Source organism: Papilio machaon, chromosome 4 (genome assembly GCF_912999745.1).
Source record: "Papilio machaon chromosome 4, ilPapMach1.1, whole genome shotgun sequence".
In the NCBI taxonomy this organism is placed as follows: Eukaryota; Metazoa; Arthropoda; class Insecta; order Lepidoptera; family Papilionidae; genus Papilio; species Papilio machaon.
The window spans coordinates 2,921,792-2,941,426 of NC_059989.1; the positions used below are offsets into that span (position 1 = coordinate 2,921,792).

Genomic DNA, 19,635 nt, shown 5'->3' on the forward strand with positions numbered 1-19,635 from the left:
AAGATTTTTATAGTGAGTTTTCATTGCAGAGACAATTGTAAACATCATGTTTATTATCTTTGAAAATCCAGAATGTTTCTATACAGGTGTTTAAGCAGTGGAAATGTTAAGGTTGATCACAGATTTTGTTCCGTTGTTAATATTTCCAAACTTCAATACGAGAATTAACCGGATTTGTACTTAAAACAGATATGATTAAATGGAACTTAGGCATTAAAATTAATTACAATAAAAAAACATACGGACGTAACAAACACATAGTAAAATAATCCACAAAAAAGACTTGTCAACTTTATTTCCCAAACGAATTATGTTATTTTAATTTTTTTTTCAATTATTTATTAATTTCATTGAACAGTATAGAATGTTTGCTGACAAAGAACACAATCGACGTTACGTCACGTGACGTCATCAATCTGTCTAACAAAACAAAAAGTGACGTATAGTGACGTCACATTTTACATTTCAGTCGTGGTGTCGGTGTAGGATTACGTCACGTGACGTCATCAACTTGTCTAACAAGACAGAAAGTGACGTATGCATCAGTGACGTCACATTTTAGTCAAGGAGTCGGTGTAGAAAGGCGGCTTGCAGTAAAAATTAAGGTTTATTATATAATATTTGTATCCCGATCCCACATGAGTGGGATAAGGCGAGGGAGGTGATGATGATGATGTAGACGCGGGCTTACAGGTCGGTGTCGTACCAGGCGGCGACGTTGTTGTTGTCGTGCGGTGGCTCGGGGAAGGCGAGATCTGCTCCTCCACCATCGCCAGTCTCCGTCTCCCCGATGTCCATTTCCATGCCGAAGCCGCTGCCGATCTCTAAGCCCTGCATCGAGTCTATCGGGATCTGATCGTAGCCTGCTGAATTAAAAAAAAAGTGGTAATTTTTTTTTATCTCTTTGATGTAACTCTTTTCATTGCATGGATCAAGCTTTCAAATCTGCCATACATAAGCGGTAAGTGGTCAAGGCTGTTTTTTATAACAGGCAGTTATGTATGTCTATTTGATATAATATTGAAGTCAACATAAGTCAATTATAAAGCAAGTGTACAAGGTAAAAAATCCAAAAAAAAAATTAAATAATTAAAAAATCTCTATCATTTAGAACCTCTAGAGCTAGGGATTCCCAAAGGGGTTTTTAAGGGATATTTAACTTAATTAGCATTGCTAATTCTCACTGTCTTTTTCTATTGATCTAAGTCAGAATTAATAATAAAAATTGATCTTAAAAGTAGGTAATTTGGCCACAGGGGGTCTGTGATAACGGTTCATTTTGGAAAAGGGGGTCACTTGTCCAAAATAGTTTGGGGATCCCTGCTCTAGACAAATCGCATATTACAAATAAGTGATATGGAGTTTTAAATTTACTCACCGTTTCCTTAGCTTTATAATGAAATTAGAATTCAATATTAATGTTCTAAAAGGGGATTTAGCTAAGCGATGCAATAAATACTAATATTTTTGTTGAAAATTTAAAAGCCTATCTTTGTGGTTTAAATAAAGCAAACACAGTGTTAATTACAACAAAAAAAAAACTTCTCTCATATGGTTATTGATGTATGATAAGAAATATATAAATATATAAAGCTATATTATATATAAAAATCACAGACACACATAATAATAATATTCCCATCACCTGTTTAGTGATATAAAGGTCCCGGATTAAGCTGCGTGTAAAGAAGAGAGAAACATATTTATACAGAAACTTTCACAATCTATATACAATATAAACATATATGACAGATATAAAACATATAGCAAGTGCCTATATTGGAAAAAATCAAAGCAATTACTAAAGAGTTATATTTATGTAACATAATGCGTGTTTTTATAATTTTTAAATCGAATAAATTTATAGAGAACTTGTTTACTAATGTTACTTTTTAGCCGACTTCAAAAAGAAGGAGGTTACAATTAGACTGTTTTTTTTTATGTGTGTTACTGCGTATCTCCGCCCCTGATCGTCCGATTTTCATAAAAATTATTTTAATCTAAAGGAAGTGTTTGCAGATGGCTCATTTTTTTTTTTTTTAAATAACTAGAAGACTAGTTTCATGCTCTATTTATGCTATATTTATTATAATCTTTAGTAATAACTTTCAAAGTGCATGTGAATTTAATACATTTAAACAATAATTCAAGAAATATAAATAATTTTAAATACTATAAACTATATTGTCCATACAATGTGTTAGTTGTCCAAACAATTATAATATATAATTATATATTGAATATAATCTTACCTTGCTGGTGAAACGATGGTCTAGTGCCATACAAGCCTTCGTATCCTTGCTCCGGGCCCAGCATATCCTATACAAAGAAATAGTTCATCACCTCACTATATATACAGTTATGAACAATTAAATGCAAGAAATTAAATTGCTACATTTGCAGTAACCTCAGGAACGTCATTGACATCACTTAGGGTAAAAATTGTCCAACTCACAGTAATACAGCAACCAGTACATTCTTTTTAATTAATTAGTCCATACATTTTCTTTATAGCAGTCTAATACATTTTATTGTATTTTTTTTAATATATCAAAAGATGGCAAACGAGCAAAAGGCCACCTGAATTCGCCGAAATAGCGAGGCGACCGTTGCCCATAGACATCCGCAAATGTAGACGCGTTGTCTACCTTTAATCAACAGAGAAGGGGACGCACAGAAAGAGGATATTTCTCTTTCCTTTGCGTGCCCTCTTCCGCCAAATCCACTTCCCCTTCCCAACTTTTCCTAATAGGAAAAGGGTGTGAAGGGAAAGAGGACTAAAATTAGGCCTCCGGTACCACTCTCATCATACTGTACGCGAAATTGCTTCCACTTGACTGTCTTCTGTGTGGTCGTTGTATTGCACCAATCGAGCCGGTCTATTCGTGTACCCAACAAATATTGTTGTTGCGGGATTTATCACTGTAATAGTGTTTCCCGATAATAAAAATTAACAATAGTAAAGTGTGTTTTCAATTTTTTAAATAACGACCACAGTACGCACTGAGGGTCATCTGAGTCAATCCAATTTAGGGGTGACTAGACCTTAGGTAACTAAGGCACATCGCGGGTTGGTTGACTTCACACACATAATTTTTGGATATGGTTATCCATGATAATTTTAAGATTACATATATTTTGACAATGTGGTTATACAACAGTATGTTTTATCCTTAAAGAAGTAAACATGAATTTAATTTAAATGTAATACATAAAAACTAAAATATGTCATTAAAAGGTGTCCCTTTAGGCAAGGTTCCTTATTTTAAGTTAATTTTCTATGCACCATGTTTTTGACTAGTATTCAAGTGTAATGTATTTACCTGCAAGTCAGGCTGCATGGCGAGATCATTGGGCCACATCTGATGATCATCGCGGAACAGTGAGTTGGTGAGCTCCATTGAGAGCCGCTTCTTGTAGTCATGCGGCTTGTCCTCTGACATGCGGAACAGTACAGCCGCTGCGTACGTAGCTACTCCTGAACAATACACACACTCATTATACTATCACTTTCATCTATTATCTATAGAAATGTTATACAATGAAGCTATACATGCCATTTAGCATTTCATGCGAGGGAATTTTCATATCGAAGTCCATACATTCAAAGGTTAAAACACTTTAATATGATATCACTGAAATCAAGAAGACTAATGTTAGATAAATGCTTTCTGTACAAGCTTCTAAAAAAGGGATTCCCAAAGGGGTCGATATTGAACTTAAAGCATTGCTAATTCTCACTCTCTTCTTCTATTGACCTAAGTCAAAATGAATAATAATAATCGATCTTAAAAGTAGGTAATTAGGTCATGGGGGGTCTGTGGTAATTGGTTCATTTTGGAATAGGGGGTCACTTGTCCAAATAAATTTGGGGATCCCTGTTATAAATTGTCAACAGCTGCTTGACAATGTTTTCTTTTTGGTACCGAGACCAAACACGCGTGGTGCTAAAATGCTTTTTCATGTCCCTAGGTGTTGGACAAACCTCGGCCAACATTCAACTCTGAACAGGATTTGTTCTGGATTTAACAAACTAGTTGAACAGAACACTACAAATAATATAGATCTTTTTGGCATGAACTTAATCTCTTTAAAAAAAAATATTACAACTAATTATTGTATGCTTAATCAATAGAATAATTACGTAGATATAAAATGGTACTATCTTATGATAATTTCCAAAACGTTAAACTACTACCTGAAAAAACGTTATGTACACCAATATTTGCATATATATATAAGGTCTATTACTATTTAATTGATAAGTTGTAAGTGCGTTTATATGTTGTGGTTATACTTGAATAAATAAATGTTGGTCCAACAACAATTAATTAGTTTATTTTAGTAACTAAATAAAAAAAATGAAATGTTTTCTTTATCCTTAATTTTTTCATTATAACTTTGTTATTGATTAGACTTTGTTTGATAATTTAACTGAATTTAACTAAAGTGATAACAGTATATAATAAATATCGACCTTCATTACGTGAATGCAGCAGTTCAGTGAGCGGTGCGGTGGCACCCTCAGCCTCTATCATCTCTGCACCCTCCTTGTCAGCCGCCAGCTCGCACAGCACTCCGGCCGCCACACGCTGCTCACACATAAACACATCATTATTTTAAACTCGTGACAAAGTTTAACAAAACTGACATAACAAAATGATTAACAATAAAAAATATTAATAAACCAGCTTTTACCCGCGACTCCGTCCGCGCTGAATAAAAAATAGAAAACGGGGTAAAAATTATCCTATGTCCGTTTCCTGGTTCTAAGCTACCTGCCCACCAATTTTCTGTCAAATCGATTCAGCCGTTCTTGAGTTATAAATAGTGTAACTAACACGAATTTCTTTTATTAGCCGACTTCAAAAAGAAGGAGGTTATCAATTCGACTGATTTTTTTTTTTTATGTGTGTTACTGCGAATCTCCGCTCCTGGTGTGGTCCGATTTTGATAAAAATTATTTTAATCGAAAGGAAGTGCTTGCAGATGGGTCCCATTTTTTTTTTAAATAACTAGAAGACTAGTAGATTTTGAATATAGCTTCAAAATTTGTTGCGAAAATTAGGGACATTTTTGCTTTCAGCGCTTATATATATATAGATTTTACAAAGTTGTTTCCAAACTAAAATTATTTAGTAGTGGATATTACAATACGATGTCTCCAAATTTTACAGTGTCTCGAGTGATAAAGTTTGCATGACACTATACCTGTATGTTTTCAATTTCATTGAAGAGCAGCTGCACAAAGATGGGTATGACGTTCTGCTGGCGGATGAGTTGGCGATTGAGACCCTCACGCGCTAGGATGTGCAGAGCGCCCACCGCACCCTCCACTATCTCCTCCATGCGCACACCATCCGCGTAGGCCCCTCCTGCACCACCACCACCCCCACCACCCGACACTGACGACCGTTGCTGAAATACAACACATTTTTTACCGTGACATTACTGTTTTTTACTTTACATTCTCTAATAACTTGAACACTAATGTGATACTGTTTTTTCTATAAACGGAAACTCACGGATAAGTTATAATTGACCCGTTTTGTTATTTGTCTGTTATTGAAGTGTTCCGTGAACCTATACAGTGACATAATATAGTAAGTCTCTTCTATCTATACAATTAATAAAAATTGGAGTGTCTTTATGTAATACTAGCTGCCGTCAACGACTCCGTCTGCGCAGATTTAAAAAAAATTTAGACTATGATCTAAATCTGTGCCAAATGTCGTCGAGATCTGTGGAGCCATTTTGGAAATACCTTCAAACAAACATCCATCCATCCAAACGTTTGCATTTACAATACTAGTAAGATTGACATATAAAAAAAAAGTTGGCGATCATCATGTATTTGAGTTGCTAAACATAACCATTTTTTTAATTTTGTCTGTCTGTCCGCAATTACGCGTTTGGGGGAATAATAGGACTTTGGCTAGAATGTAGCGATTACTCGCTAGTTATAAATAATTTGACTAGGCTATCATATTCATGATCGGACTGCGCGAATGTGTATTTCATGATAAGTGTACTAACTCTCTGAGTATCGTTGAAAGCGCGCATGAGAAGGCGCACGAGATGGTGCACAGCGCCGTGCTCGCGGAGAGGCGCGTGGTTGGCGGGGCAGAGCGCCAGGTTGCGCACCAGCCCCACCACCGCCTTCACCAGCGGCCAGCGCGATGGCGGCTGCAGCAGCTTCACTATCACCTGGCAAACATAAATAATAGGTCCTTACATATGAAATTGGCGTTTTGTATGGGAGGAACAAAAAGTCGAATATTTTTTAATATAATATATTTAATTAATCAAAGTATGAACCATTATTTTCTATGCACTTTTGCCATCTCATAGGTAGTTCATTGATCCCTTTACTAAAAAAACCAGTCGTACGGGAATCAATGAAATCTTTGAAGGCGATTTGGACTGCCCCATCGGAGTTGAATTTTTTCCCTTGCAAGAAGTTATCCAAATTTCGAAAAAAATGGTAATCTGTTGGAGCAAGGTCCGGGGAGTACGGAGGATGTCTTAGACTTTCCAATTGAAGCTCTTCTAATTTAGTAGCCGTCTGTTGCGCAGTGTGTGGTCTAGCGTTGTCGTGAAGCAGCAGTGGCGTGGAGCGATTGACCAGCCTAGGTTGTTTAGCCGCTAGCTTTTCCATCATAGTTTGCAATTGCTGACAATAGACATCAGCCGTAATAGTCTGGCCAGATTTGAGAAAACTGTAATGAACAATACCGGCACTAGTCCACCAAACGCTTACAAGTAACTTTTTTGGGGTTAATTTTCGCTTGAGGCAGGATTTGGCTGGCTGGCCAGGATCCAACCATTGCGCTGAGCGCTTCCGATTATCGTAAAGAACCCATTTTTCATCACAGGTAATGATTCGGTTTAAAATACCTTCATTATTGTGCCGGTTTAGTAATGTAACGCAACAGTCGACGCGCGTTTGCCGGTTTGCTTCAGTCAATTCGTGAGGTACCCACCTTTCAAGCTTTTTAATCTTCCCAATTTGCTTCAAGTGAATTAAAACAGTTTTATCACTAACATCGCAGCCTGCAGCTAACTCGGACGTGGTTTGCGATGGATCCGCTTCCACAATAGCCTTCAACTCCTCATTATCAACTTGAGTCTCAGGCCGTCCACGGGGCTTGTTCTGCAGATCGAAATTTCCAGAACGAAAACGTTGGAACCAAAAACGAACTGTGTTTTCTTTTGCAACACGACCGCCATACACATCATTCACCCTTCGAGTCGTTTCCGCAGCACTAGGCCACGGCGGAACTCGTACTCGTAAATAATGCGATATTTTAAGTTTTCCATTTTGTAAAATGAGTGACGCAAACAGAAAAAAACAGAAGAAAAAAAACAAATGAATGACGGTCATCGAACCACAAATACATGAGTCTATAGCTGTACAAATTTGAATTTGGAATTCCTTACCAAAGAGAAGAAATTCGTGATTAAAGTGGCCAGTACGAAAAACGCCAATTTCATATGTAAGGACCTAATAATATCTCCCTTTCATCAATTAAGAACACGGAATCAAATCTAAGAAATGGTCTAATTAAAGAAGCTACTTTTTATTCATGTACCTCTGACCTTTCAGTAATCAAAACAATTACAATTTATGATTATTGCTTACATACACAGAAGAAGAATTGTTGTCTTATCGGTCTACCGTTATTTTCCAATCACCTAATAACAGCAAAGGGAATTCTCTTACTTAATTTAGACGTTTGATCGAAACATGGTAGTTTTAACACTGTCAGAGACCTTCAGAGTGAGTTAAATTTGATTATATTTGTGCCTCTGTTTATTTAATTTAGTCGTTATATTGAGATGATATAGTTATACCGGCAATCCGTAATGCAGGCGTACAGCATTCTGCGCCATCTCGCTATCCAGATGTCTGGAGGTGAGATGACGCAGCGCGCATACTGCTGGCTCCGTGATCTCCTCGCGGTCACCTGCCGACACCACAGTCCTCACCAGCGCGTCCACACCTCCAGCCTGGCACACTGTCACCTGAAATGGAATAATACATATATGTAGTTAGTTTAGGTTATGGTTTCCGTAACTCCACGGCTAGGGCATAACTTTCTTATTTTACTCCAGCCATCAGCTCACCGAAGAACCAGTTTTATGTTACTGACCATCTCCGGAAGCAATTTCAGCAAGTCAATATTGATCCTATGTATAAGGGCCTAAGTAAAAAATTGATGATTTTTACTTTTTTATGTTAAAAGCTACCTCTTAGTTTAGTTAAAATGCACTAAACAAAATACACATTTACAGGTATAGATGTTATTTTTTTGGTGAAGTAAAAGAGCCTATGCGGCTTATTTTACTATATGGTTGAAACTTTGAAACCCTCTCCTGTAAAGTTGTCAATTTGCACATTAACCCTTATTCGTAGGAGCCATCGATGTATCCCTTTAGTTGGACACTGCCGGCTAGTGTTGCATACCTTTAACAAATGTATCATGTGACAAATTATATTAAAAAAAGCCAAGATAAAACTTTGAAATTACTATTGAAATGCGTATAACGATGTCGAATAAATCAGATTATGCATACATTAAAAATATACATATATGAGTGAATTTCTGAAATGGGTTTCTTTAATAAATTACCTTATTGCGCTGATTGTTGCAGGTCAAGTTGGAGAGAATGCCCGCAGCGCAAGTCACGATGTTGACGTCAGTGGACGCCAGCACCTGCACCAGGCTCTGCAGCAGAGCCTCCAGACCCTCCACCTGCACATGTTTCATTCATTTTTAATCCTTCGTTGAAAAATTTAGATTTAATCCGTTAGCTTTATCATTAGTAACACAATCTGTTAAGTGATATTTATAACCGTGTGGTTGTTTGACAAGAAAAAGTGATTGATTTACCAAACAACTTAACCAAAGAAAATTTTATTCAAAAATTCAATCATTTTTTGTTGTGATAAAAATGATACCTTAGTAGCAGCATCAGAGAGGTTCCTGAGGGTCCAAAGACAGTTCTGTACGAGGCGACCACTCGGGTTGCCGAGGTGCATGGCCAGCGCCTGCATGCCTCCAGCCTCCACAATCGCCGGCTTGTTGCTCGAGCACACAGACAGAACCTACAAATATATATCATTTGTAACTCAAATTAAATCATAATTTATAAATAATTAAGACTAAAAAGATCTATTCAAAGAAGGTTTGTTTTTTTTGTTTACCTTACTTTACTAGAACTGTTATATTAAATAACTTACCTTCAAAACTCTGGAGGTAGTCCACAGTAGCTTTTCATAATCGTACGAGCGCATGATACGCACTAATTCGATCGGACCTTGAGAGGCTAGAATAATCAGTTTGGACTCTTGATTCCCATATGCCAGGATCTGAAGACAGTCAGTTACAATGGCCAGAAACTTGACATTGTTCCTTTGCAGCAAAGCTACCATCTTCTGCAGGCCACCAGCCAAACGAACTGCCATCTTGGAACCGTCTTGGTGCAGCAAAAGATTGTGCAAAGTGGTGATGGCATAGAACAGAACAGATTCAACAGGAGAGCTCAAAAGCTTAACCAGAGCTGGTATTCCGCCGCTCTTGAAAATCGCTAAAAGACCCTGACGGTGATGAGACAAGTTATGCAGGGTTCCGACAGCACCTTTGGTGGTTTCAAGATCATTGCTGTTGGAGATTGCGCGCACTAAAGCAGCGACCATCTGGGGCGAGTTCATGATGGCATGACGGGAAGCCTCCTTCTTGGAGAGTTGGTGCACCATCATTGCAGCCTGGGAGACAACCACTTGATCTTCATCATTCAAGAGCTTGATCAACTCAGGTATAGCCCTAAAATAGAAATGTAATTATTTTTAAAATCATTAGTTTTGTATAAAAAATACTATATCAAACATTGTTTATTATTGTAACTAAAATATTTGATAATGCAAATTTAAATCTAAAAAATACCTGGTAGCCAAATCTGCATCATCCTGATAGTTGATTAGGTTGACAACGGCATGCTTGAGCATCTGCGAGGGCTCAGCAAGACGTTGAACTGCAGTCGGCTGAGCTGGATCCAGCTGAGTGGAAGGGATCTCTATGCCTTCCTCCAAAGTCTCCGGGAACATTGCAGCACGGACACGCTGAGAGCGTGTCTGCGATAGCTGCTGGTTCATATCTAGAAATACAAGTTATTATTATTTTATTTATACAATGTTACCACAAAAAAATTTAGTGATAATATTAATGAAAAAGAATTCATACCATCAACTTGCTCCTGAGTAAAACCCTGAGCAAAGCCCTGATCCAGGTCAAACATAAGCTGGTCTCCTTCCATCTCATCATCTTCCTTGCCAGTAAGTGATGGCACCTGGTTGAAATTTTTACATCAATAGAAGATCATGAGAATCTTAATATCTAATAATGTTTTCTTTACTTTGACGATACAAGAATGCATACCTGAGTAGCTGCTCCGGAGTTGATACCAGAATCCACCAAGTAGGAGTTCTGCTGCCACATCAAAGTCTGCTGTTCTTTGCTTGGTGCCATGGGCACATCAGACCCACCATAGCTGCTGTGCGACACTAAAACAACAAATTATTCCTTTAGAACCCCAATACACTCACTATTGGTTTGGATAGGTTTTTTTTTTTTTCAATCAAAAACTAAATCAACTAATCTAATGAGATGTAAATCTTCTTGTCGGATGTGTTGAATTAGTTGGTTGTAGAGGATATTGAATTTCAAATTGCATTTGTAATAAACTATATATTTATATTAATATTCAACTACAAAAAGCAAGGGTCTGGAGTAACTACCAAAACATTAGAGTTCAAGGAACAATTACAATTATAAGATGAAATAAAATTTTATTATTCTATATATTACAGTGAATGAATGAGTCATGTTTCCAGGTAATTTTATATAGCATAGGTTATTTCGCAAATGAATTCCTTGCACATAACTTATTACATAGTAAATTAGTATTTATCTTGAATCAGTACTAAACCTTCTGTAGTAGTAACCGTAAAAAAAAAACAAAAAAAAAACAATATTGAACGAAACTAACTATAAATTTCTGAATATTTTATATCACAATTATAAAGTCAAGAAATTTAGTTTTATATGATTTCAAAATCAATTAAAAAAGACATAACTTACTTGTGCGACTTTGCGATGATGGTATCTGATAGCTCATGATTCAGTGGATGCAGCAATGCACCCTGCGCCTGTGAATGAAATAAAGCTATGAAGCGCCGTTCAACACGCAGCCGTGGCTATCGATTAATAAACAACTGAACAAACAAGAGTCAAAAAGTATCGTGTTATTCACATAAACACTTTGAACCACGCTTTAAATATATACAACGAGCTAAGATATCGGAAAGTTATAACAAAACAAACAAAGTATCCTAAGCTTCGTGGTGTTCTAAATACCACACCCCGACATAATTAACTAGATTTGATTGATCGATTATGTTAAATGTTATAAATAACAACAGCAAATTAAGTACTAAGTCTACCTGTAGTCGTTAAACCCGCGATTAATTGAGCAAACACTTACTTTAAGAAATTTAATTAAACAAAACGCGATCTGCGTTTGGCACTTTCGTCTATCCTGACATGACAATATGGCGTCAAGTTCGGATGTTCCGTGCATTGATTCGGAAAAAGTCGGACATATTCGAAAATGCGAAACAAAATATATAGCTTGCTCTTTCTTGGTTATTTATCGGTAATCGTTGCTTATGTATATTAGTATGATAGTATTGATATATTTGTTATAGGTATTTTAGTTTATTATACATAATAATTTGTACACCTATAACATTAGAAGTAAACGTTGATCGCATATTCTTGCTTTATGCTACCGTGAGTTTACACTGCCGGAACTCATTCAAAAACTTATCGCCTTCCCTCTCGCTCTCTTTTAATTTTTAACAGAGAATCTAACGACTTCATGGTATTGTACTTATGAGTTCGCAGCAGCAGTTTCTCAATAGAAATAGGATTCTCGATACTGTTTCAAAAATTTGCTACTTTCCGTTATGTGTTACTGGTTACTGCTATTTTACTGGTACTGGTCCATCGAATTGATCGTTATTGTATTCTGCGTTTCAAATAAAGAAATAAAACCTTCACCTTTTGCCTAATTTCTAGACTGTACGTATTGTCAAATTTTTATGACAATTAGTCTGGAATTTAAACGTATTTTTGTTATAATGATGGAAAATAAAAGAAATGTTTCTGCCCAATTTAACATACCTATGCCGCTAATGAGTGACTTAGATACAATGCGTAAACTTATCGGAAATTACAGGAATCGAATATTGAGAGAATTTGTTACCGATGATAAGGAATTTAAAAGCACTTTGGCTATTTCATATGGTATGAAGAGACCACCAGCGCCAAAGAAAACATGGATTCAAGAGAACCACGATCGATTTATTGCAAATACGCCGAATGAATATTTAATACAACAAAGCTTTTTGACACAAATGGGTTTCGTTACTTCCTTGATTTATACCCCTGATGGTGAAAATATCATTGTGGGCCATTCCAGTGGATTGATCCAGGTGTATTTTCATTTTTAATTTTTATTGTCGATATGAAACTAATATAATTTCTAGGTAGGTACTAGGACAAGAGTTCAGTGACGAGACAAGTTCACACTTATGTATAGTGTATTGTATCAAAACTTACTTCGAGTAAAGACTAAATACAAGCGAATAATGAAAAGTATAATAATCTAGTTATTAAGTACCTAATACGAAATTTAGGTTACGTTAGTGCGTTCCACTGCATTATTCTGTAAAAAGTTTCAAATACGTTGTAACAGTAGCAAACATTGCCACTAGATGGCATTATTTTAAAATTCGAAAATAAATGCAAATATTATGTACACTATTTTGAAAAAAAAGAAAGTATTATAAAATAGACATAAAAAGAAATAATTTCATATGTTTATAGACTTTTTAATAATAAATGAAGTATAAAAATAGTAAAAATCTAGTAGGCTGATAAAATCATGGCCAGCCATCAAGAGATTATTGGAAAATATGTTGATAATATTCTGGCTTATTATAAAAATGAACGAAGTCCACATATTTGGTATCCGATGTTCTATCACGGTGGTTTCAAAGAAAAGGATTCTCATGGTTGGGTAAAGGAAAATAACGTGAAGTTTTTAAAAGGAACTCCTAACAAAATTTTATACAACCGTTGGTTTCTTTCTGAATACGGTGCTATAACAGCACTGACTTATTCGCCTAATGGATGTCACATAATCGTTGGCCATTCATCTGGCTTGATACAGGTCCAGTTTTAAGTCATTGTCAACTACTAATCTATGTTTATCTTATTGTTCAACTATTTATTTAAGTGTTTGTTCACGTTGAAAGCAAAGACACGGTAGCGGGTGCTGTCGCCGGCGCGTTACATGTTCACATTGGCCGCTAGGCATTTACGAGATCGACCAATTCAAACGGGTTAACTCCCATAAAACATCATAATATTGCCGCGCGCCACGTTTCGTCAGCACCCGTACCCGTGCCTACGCCCGCGATGAACAAACACTAACATTGTAATTATTATCTATCTTATGATAATGATCAAATAACGACATCTACGGGCGTTAAATTTTCTAGTTTATTAAGCTTCCGTTTGTAGTCTAGGTCAATACAATTATATTCAGTACTTGATATAGCGAACGGTAGTTTCCGTTCTGTTTTAACAAAGCTTGTAGCTAAAATCCTGAATTAATTTTGTCTAACTGACTTAACGAGATAGGCCGTACCTTACTCGTATCTCATATGTTTATAAAGAATAGATTATGCAAAAAATGTTATGTTATTATTGTGTAAATGATTAACTAGATGCGGAATGGCAGTACAGGAACAGTGCTTTGTACTTTGCGGAACATCCAGTATCCGCCGAAGCCGGTGTACGCTCTCGTGTACAGTTTGCACGAGGAGAGAGTCTGCTATGCAGCTTGCATGGACGGCGCTGTCTACCGTATCGAAATACCTAATGTAAGTTATTCAATTCTTCCTCATTCCAGTCCTTGTCCCACTCTTTGTAGTCACCAATTTGACAATTTCATCGTTAATTCCTTCTTAATCACGTCACCCTTCACGCATACAACGTTTCTAGCGCCTCTCAATAAATATAGATAATTTTGCGGTGTAATGATAATGAAGTCTTAATACATTAAGACCAATAAATGCAGTCTTAATATGTTTTTATTTAATATATATGTACGAGTAGTTATGTTCCTAAAACAATATCATATCTATATACTTATGTATCTAATACCAGTCTTGAACATTTACTAATTCTTGTGGTCTTTAAAATATACATATCTTCCCGAGGTCTTATATGTGCCGTGCTCCGAATTAAATTTGGGCACAATTGAGGCCGCTCACAAAGATATTACGTTACCTCACTAACTTCGCCTTGTAATTACTGCTTATACGGTGACCTGAAAACTAAATTACATGATCAAAATAATATACATAGTAGGTATAATATAAAATAAACCTAATGTAATTTTATGACTCGGAGATTAAAACACTTTATTTGTAGGTTTCTCCTAAAGAACTATAGAAAAATGGTATAATAATACATATTACACTATAAGTTATAATCTTTTAATAAGTTATTAACTTCTTGAATACTGTAAAGATAGCACTGAACTGAACACAGTAACAGTATGAAACTCAAACTTTGTAAAAACATATTATTTTCACAGATAACTGTATCAACTCAAGATCCACCGGATTATTGCATCAGAGCGGACCCTGCGCTTGAATGTTTGAACACACAGTTCTACGGAGCGCCGGGAATATCGTCCTCGGCCACTCCGTTCGTGACACGTATGTTATATTTCCTTTGATAATATCAAGAGGCGATGGTCAATAAACAAATTTAACATATTCGAAATACCAACGAACAGTTTCTAACGCCGGAAGAATTGACCACGTTGTCATTTCCTCATTTAAAACTAAGAGGAAACGGAAACATAAAGGATTGGGTTTTTAGTATCCATTTCTATGAAATGAAGCGCAGTTGTAATCTACGTCACATCTGTGTAACCAGTCGAGCTGCCGTGTTAAAACTACATATTCAGGACCGTCGTTAGGGTAGGGCTCAGGTACGCGGCGCAGGGCGGTATACAGAAAAGGTACCGTCTCATGTAACTCTATTAACTCTCCTAAAGGTATGGTAAAAAGATTGCAAAATCTCGTCCAAGGTGATATTACAGCTAAAACAGTTACTGTGCATATTAAATTCTTTCTAGATTCGTCGTTAGATATCTTAGATTTAGATACAATCTTTAAGTAGATTCTATACGCCTTTGCTGACGTTATCATTAAAATAACGGTTCTTTCTTTTTACGATCAATTCGTAACAAGATAAGTTATTTCACAGAGAGGACGCCGGCTCTCTCGCTGGGCATTACAGCTGACCAGTCGAAATTGGTCGTTGGTTACGCGGACGCCAGCATAAAAGTATACGACATGGAAACCCAAGAGGTTAAACTGACAATTGCTTCTCATATCATATATCTATCACGGAAACACGTTTATCCGAACTTTGTTGTTATAAAAGTACATAAAAGTATTTTTATTAGTACTTGAAAGTAAAACATTGTATGTAACAAAGTAAATAATAATTTAACATAACAACATTACATCTAATCCACAATTATATATATATTTTTTAATATTACACAGTCTTACGAATGAAAGGATAAATATTGAAGACCTTAATACCTTAGAAGATTTAATCTCACTTTATAGCCCGTATAATATCGGTTTTATAGATCTTTGAAGATCCTTTAACCTTTATTAAGTAGGTCGCTGGTCAAGGATTATGTAATATCAGATGAGAAGATACTGCACGTCTTTATGTAATTGAAATTTGTTTCAATATAAGTAAAAAGATGTATAAATAGTTAATAACTTAAGTTAGTAATAACTATAGCCTTTCAGAAGCCATCCGTTACACTCAAATTACTTTCACAAAGACAAAGAAACTGTTTATTCTTTTGTGCTTAAAAAAAATATAACGTAAAAGCTGTTATTTCAATCAACGTTTCTATATTATTGTTATATTTTTAAATAACTTTTTTATAGTTGGATATGACATACAAAGTGCAAAAGTTGCGCTTACAGTTCATACCAAAGAAATTGCAACGTATGCACAGTGACCAAGTCTGTGCGTTGCGATGTCACGACCAATTCGTCTATATGTTCGCCAGTGGAGCTTGGGACAGGACTTTGAGGGTAAAGTGCACATTGTAACTATACCTATTAAAAATTAATAAAATAGAAAATTGAATACGGATACATTTTGTTACAGATTTGGGATGTTAGATGCCAAACTGGTTGCGTCACGACATTCGAAGGTGTTAATGTATGTGGTGATAGTATTGATTTAAATGTAAGTGTAAAGTCAGTAAAATAAATAATATTCTTTAGCTTAATTAAAACCGGTTTTCAAAATATATACTTTTGTTTTAGAAAAATCAATGCATAGTCGGTAGCTGGCAACCGACTGAAGCTTTGACAGTATGGGATATAATTGCTAAGAAAAAAGTTAACGTTATACGAGTTCAGAATCGAAGACCAGATGTCGATGGAGAGTATATTTACACATGCCGATATTGGAAATCAAAAGACGTAACATCAAACATTTATTATTACTGAATTTATTAATTGTCATCTTAGTTTAAGTATGTTTCTGGCAGCCAAGACTTTTAGTAAACCAATGGCGTAAATTCTCTATTCAAAATGTACTCTTTCGGTCCACACCCCTTTAAAAAAACACGTGTATTGTGTATCTTAGTAAAAGAACTAAAACTAAGTTTTTTTTTTAGTACAATCGCAAAGGCAAATACGCTCTAATAGGTGGCAGTGGAACTAGCTGTTTGGAAGTAATCAACTTACACAACCGGTACATCAGTTGTTCGTACCCGGCCGCCGGGAGCATCCTAGCGGTCGCGAGTTACCAGGAGCGCATAGCCTTCGGTGGTACATCACCAGTACTATATATAGTCAGCTTTCACGACCCCAAACACGAGAAATACAAAGACGATGTAGAAGTTGAGTCTTCCACTTGGACACCGCGGAAGAGTGTATTGGATTATTCGTCGACGGTGGAACAGCAGGGCGATACCTGATTGACCACAAAACGTTTTAAAGTGATGACGTCATTTTGATATAGTGTAGTATTTTTAATATTACTTACTTCACTGTAAAATGTTTGTAACAATTTTAATTGAATATTTAATGCAGTGGACAAGTACTTATTATTTTTAATTAAAAAAGTTGAGACATGTCTGGACTTTATCTAGCTTTCATCCACAGTAGTATCGCGTACGCTGCCCGCCGGCTAAACTTTACTGCTTTCTTATAACACTAAGTTATTTTTATACCTTCCATTTCTGTAGATAGTTTTCTGTTGTTTTGATTATGAATTAATTTATTGTGTTTTTGTCAACTTTTGTTTCGTCAAAGAGAATAAAGATTTCATTTATTGCAACAAGGATATTCATGAGAACATTTTAATTCATACCGAACAAATCTATTATCTATTAAAATGTTTCGCTAGCCGCTTAACTTTTCCAATTGATCAGAATTTGACTAATGCGCTCTCTGACATCACAAACACTACGAGTGAAAAAAATGAGCGAACTAACTTACTATTTTTAAACAGTGATTCCTAATCATCGCAAAACTTTCATCAGACGAGGCAATAATTTGTATATAAAAAAACTTTTTACGTCTCAATCGTAATTTTGCCGCGATGATATAAACCAAAATAATCATCTTTCTGTTCTTACCCACTCGTATGTGGTCATCGCATTAAGTTTTATCCTCCATCAATTTAGCTGTTAACAATTAAAATATAAATATAATGAAGGAATAACTGTTTTATGTAATATTTTATGTTTTAACCAAAACATTTTTGTAAAAAGAATCTTCAAAATCAGAATACCAAAAGCGAAGTTATGAGGTAACACATAAATAAAGCATTGTATGTTGCTTCATGCCCCATTTGTCTTTATATTTATGTGTGGCGTAGTTATCTTTTTTGACACATCTTTTTGTTTGCGGCTTTGATGTTAATTCCATCTGTGCGGTCAGGTCTCGTTGCTTCGTGTCCCGGGGCCTAATTCTATTATTATTAATAGCAGCCTTGCCTAATGGAACACGGCTTAACGCTGTAATGAAAATGAGCTCGTAATTAATTAATCTGCTGAATAAAAGAACTGAAGGCATATACCGGAGGGATGACTTGTAATTTTATCTAATTTTTTTTAGCCGTAGCCGTATTTTGTCATGAAAACTGTGATTTTGCACCAGTTTACTAAGTTATGAAAACTTCCATCAGGAGAGGATGTAAACTGTAAAAAAAATAAGAATTTTGAAAGATAAAATTGAATAACGATAAAAAATGCTTCAGCATCCGACTCTGAAATCGTTGTAATGCTTGAGTCAAAAATGTTACCTAAAAATTTGGAAAACAAACTGAATTAAATATTTAAGAGAACAAAACGGTAACTCAAAGAGATTGTCGAGATTAAAATATTTCACTTGACGGTTAAATGCTCAAATAATTTATTAAGCGTTCCTTTTGAGTATTCTGCCGTTGTTATGAAGTGGAAGTACTCATTCTTTGTGCTTGAAATTTTATGGAATATCTTTTGTATTCCACACACATTTATATAATTACAAATTCTTAATAAATTTAGTATCATTATGCGACACCGGTAGAATTTTAAATTGATTATTTGTGGTCTTATAATATATTATTAGATATAATAATTATATTGAAGGAAATTACTCTCTTGTTTTAGTTAAACCCTTAAAAACCTTTAAATGTTTTTTTAACCAATGATATTATAACGCCTAATATAATATTCCTGCCTAGTTATTACATTTAATGTTTGCTTTGAAAACACAATTACACAAAATAAACGATAATGTTATTCTAGAGTTGTTCTCAACTACCTTCTAAGCTTTCAAAGTTGTTTTTGTTTAATTTCAACTATTCTGTATTAAGTAAATAGTTTCGTTTTGTGGTTTACTTACCAAACGTAGATCATTTTAACCACTAAGTTTTTCTAACTAAACAAGAGAAAGGAAGTTTGAAAGGAAAGTTGAAAAGCTTAGCCTGTTCACAAATGTTAAGATAAAGCTTTTTTTGTTACTAATTGGATTGAAGGTGAAGATAACTTTTATTGTGGAAATTGACGGTAAGTTTATGTTTTAATTAAACAACGGATATAAGTTATTTTTTTATACCGCAACAATAACATTAAGCACGGTCGCTTTATTGATATAGGAAATAATAGGAAATGACAGTCGAAAATGTATTTTCAAAACAGCCGTACTAAGCTAATCAAAGTTTTCGCCATAAAAAAGTTCGTGAAGGTTTAACATAAGGTATGGAAATATATGTCGGCACGCAAACGAACTATCAAAGACCTGTAATTCGTTTTAATTCAACAAAACAATTATTTAATAGTACTGAAATTTACCACTTTTTATAGTCATATTATTGTATTATATAGAACAAATTCTTGTCTCTATCATACACCCATATACTCTACCGTCTATCGGTAATTAAAAACGTTTACTAGCATTCT

The 19,635-nt window shown here is 35.3% G+C and overlaps 2 protein-coding genes across 7 annotated transcripts; one reads left to right on the plus strand and one right to left on the minus strand.

Annotated features, from left to right (window-relative positions):
• Positions 1–466: 466 nt before the first annotated feature.
• Positions 467–11,621, minus strand: LOC106718381 (armadillo segment polarity protein). Of its 6 annotated transcripts, none has more exons than XM_045677803.1 (16): positions 11,504–11,620; positions 11,142–11,209; positions 10,440–10,564; positions 10,245–10,350; positions 9,948–10,158; positions 9,245–9,827; positions 8,963–9,109; positions 8,634–8,756; positions 7,855–8,025; positions 6,037–6,207; positions 5,212–5,418; positions 4,478–4,592; positions 3,324–3,478; positions 2,253–2,319; positions 1,646–1,676; positions 787–863 (listed from the first exon to the last, which is right to left on the minus strand). In XM_045677803.1, the coding sequence occupies exons 2-15, from the start codon at positions 11,176–11,178 to the stop codon at positions 1,672–1,674; spliced, it is 2,223 nt and encodes a 740-aa protein (XP_045533759.1). In that variant the 5' UTR covers positions 11,179–11,209; positions 11,504–11,620; the 3' UTR covers positions 787–863; positions 1,646–1,671. The 6 variants fall into 6 exon arrangements, with proteins under 6 accessions (XP_045533756.1, XP_045533758.1, XP_045533757.1 ...); XM_045677804.1 differs by having other exon boundaries at positions 805–866; XM_045677800.1 differs by lacking the exon at positions 1,646–1,676 and having other exon boundaries at positions 467–866; positions 11,545–11,621.
• Positions 11,622–12,195: 574 nt separating this feature from the next.
• LOC106718503 lies at positions 12,196–17,187 on the plus strand. The gene is made up of 8 exons (XM_014512593.2): positions 12,196–12,556; positions 13,856–14,011; positions 14,731–14,854; positions 15,411–15,514; positions 16,118–16,267; positions 16,344–16,424; positions 16,505–16,663; positions 16,861–17,187. The coding sequence occupies exons 1-8, from the start codon at positions 12,203–12,205 to the stop codon at positions 17,161–17,163; spliced, it is 1,431 nt and encodes a 476-aa protein (XP_014368079.2). The 5' UTR covers positions 12,196–12,202; the 3' UTR covers positions 17,164–17,187.
• The last annotated feature ends 2,448 nt before the right edge of the window (positions 17,188–19,635 follow it).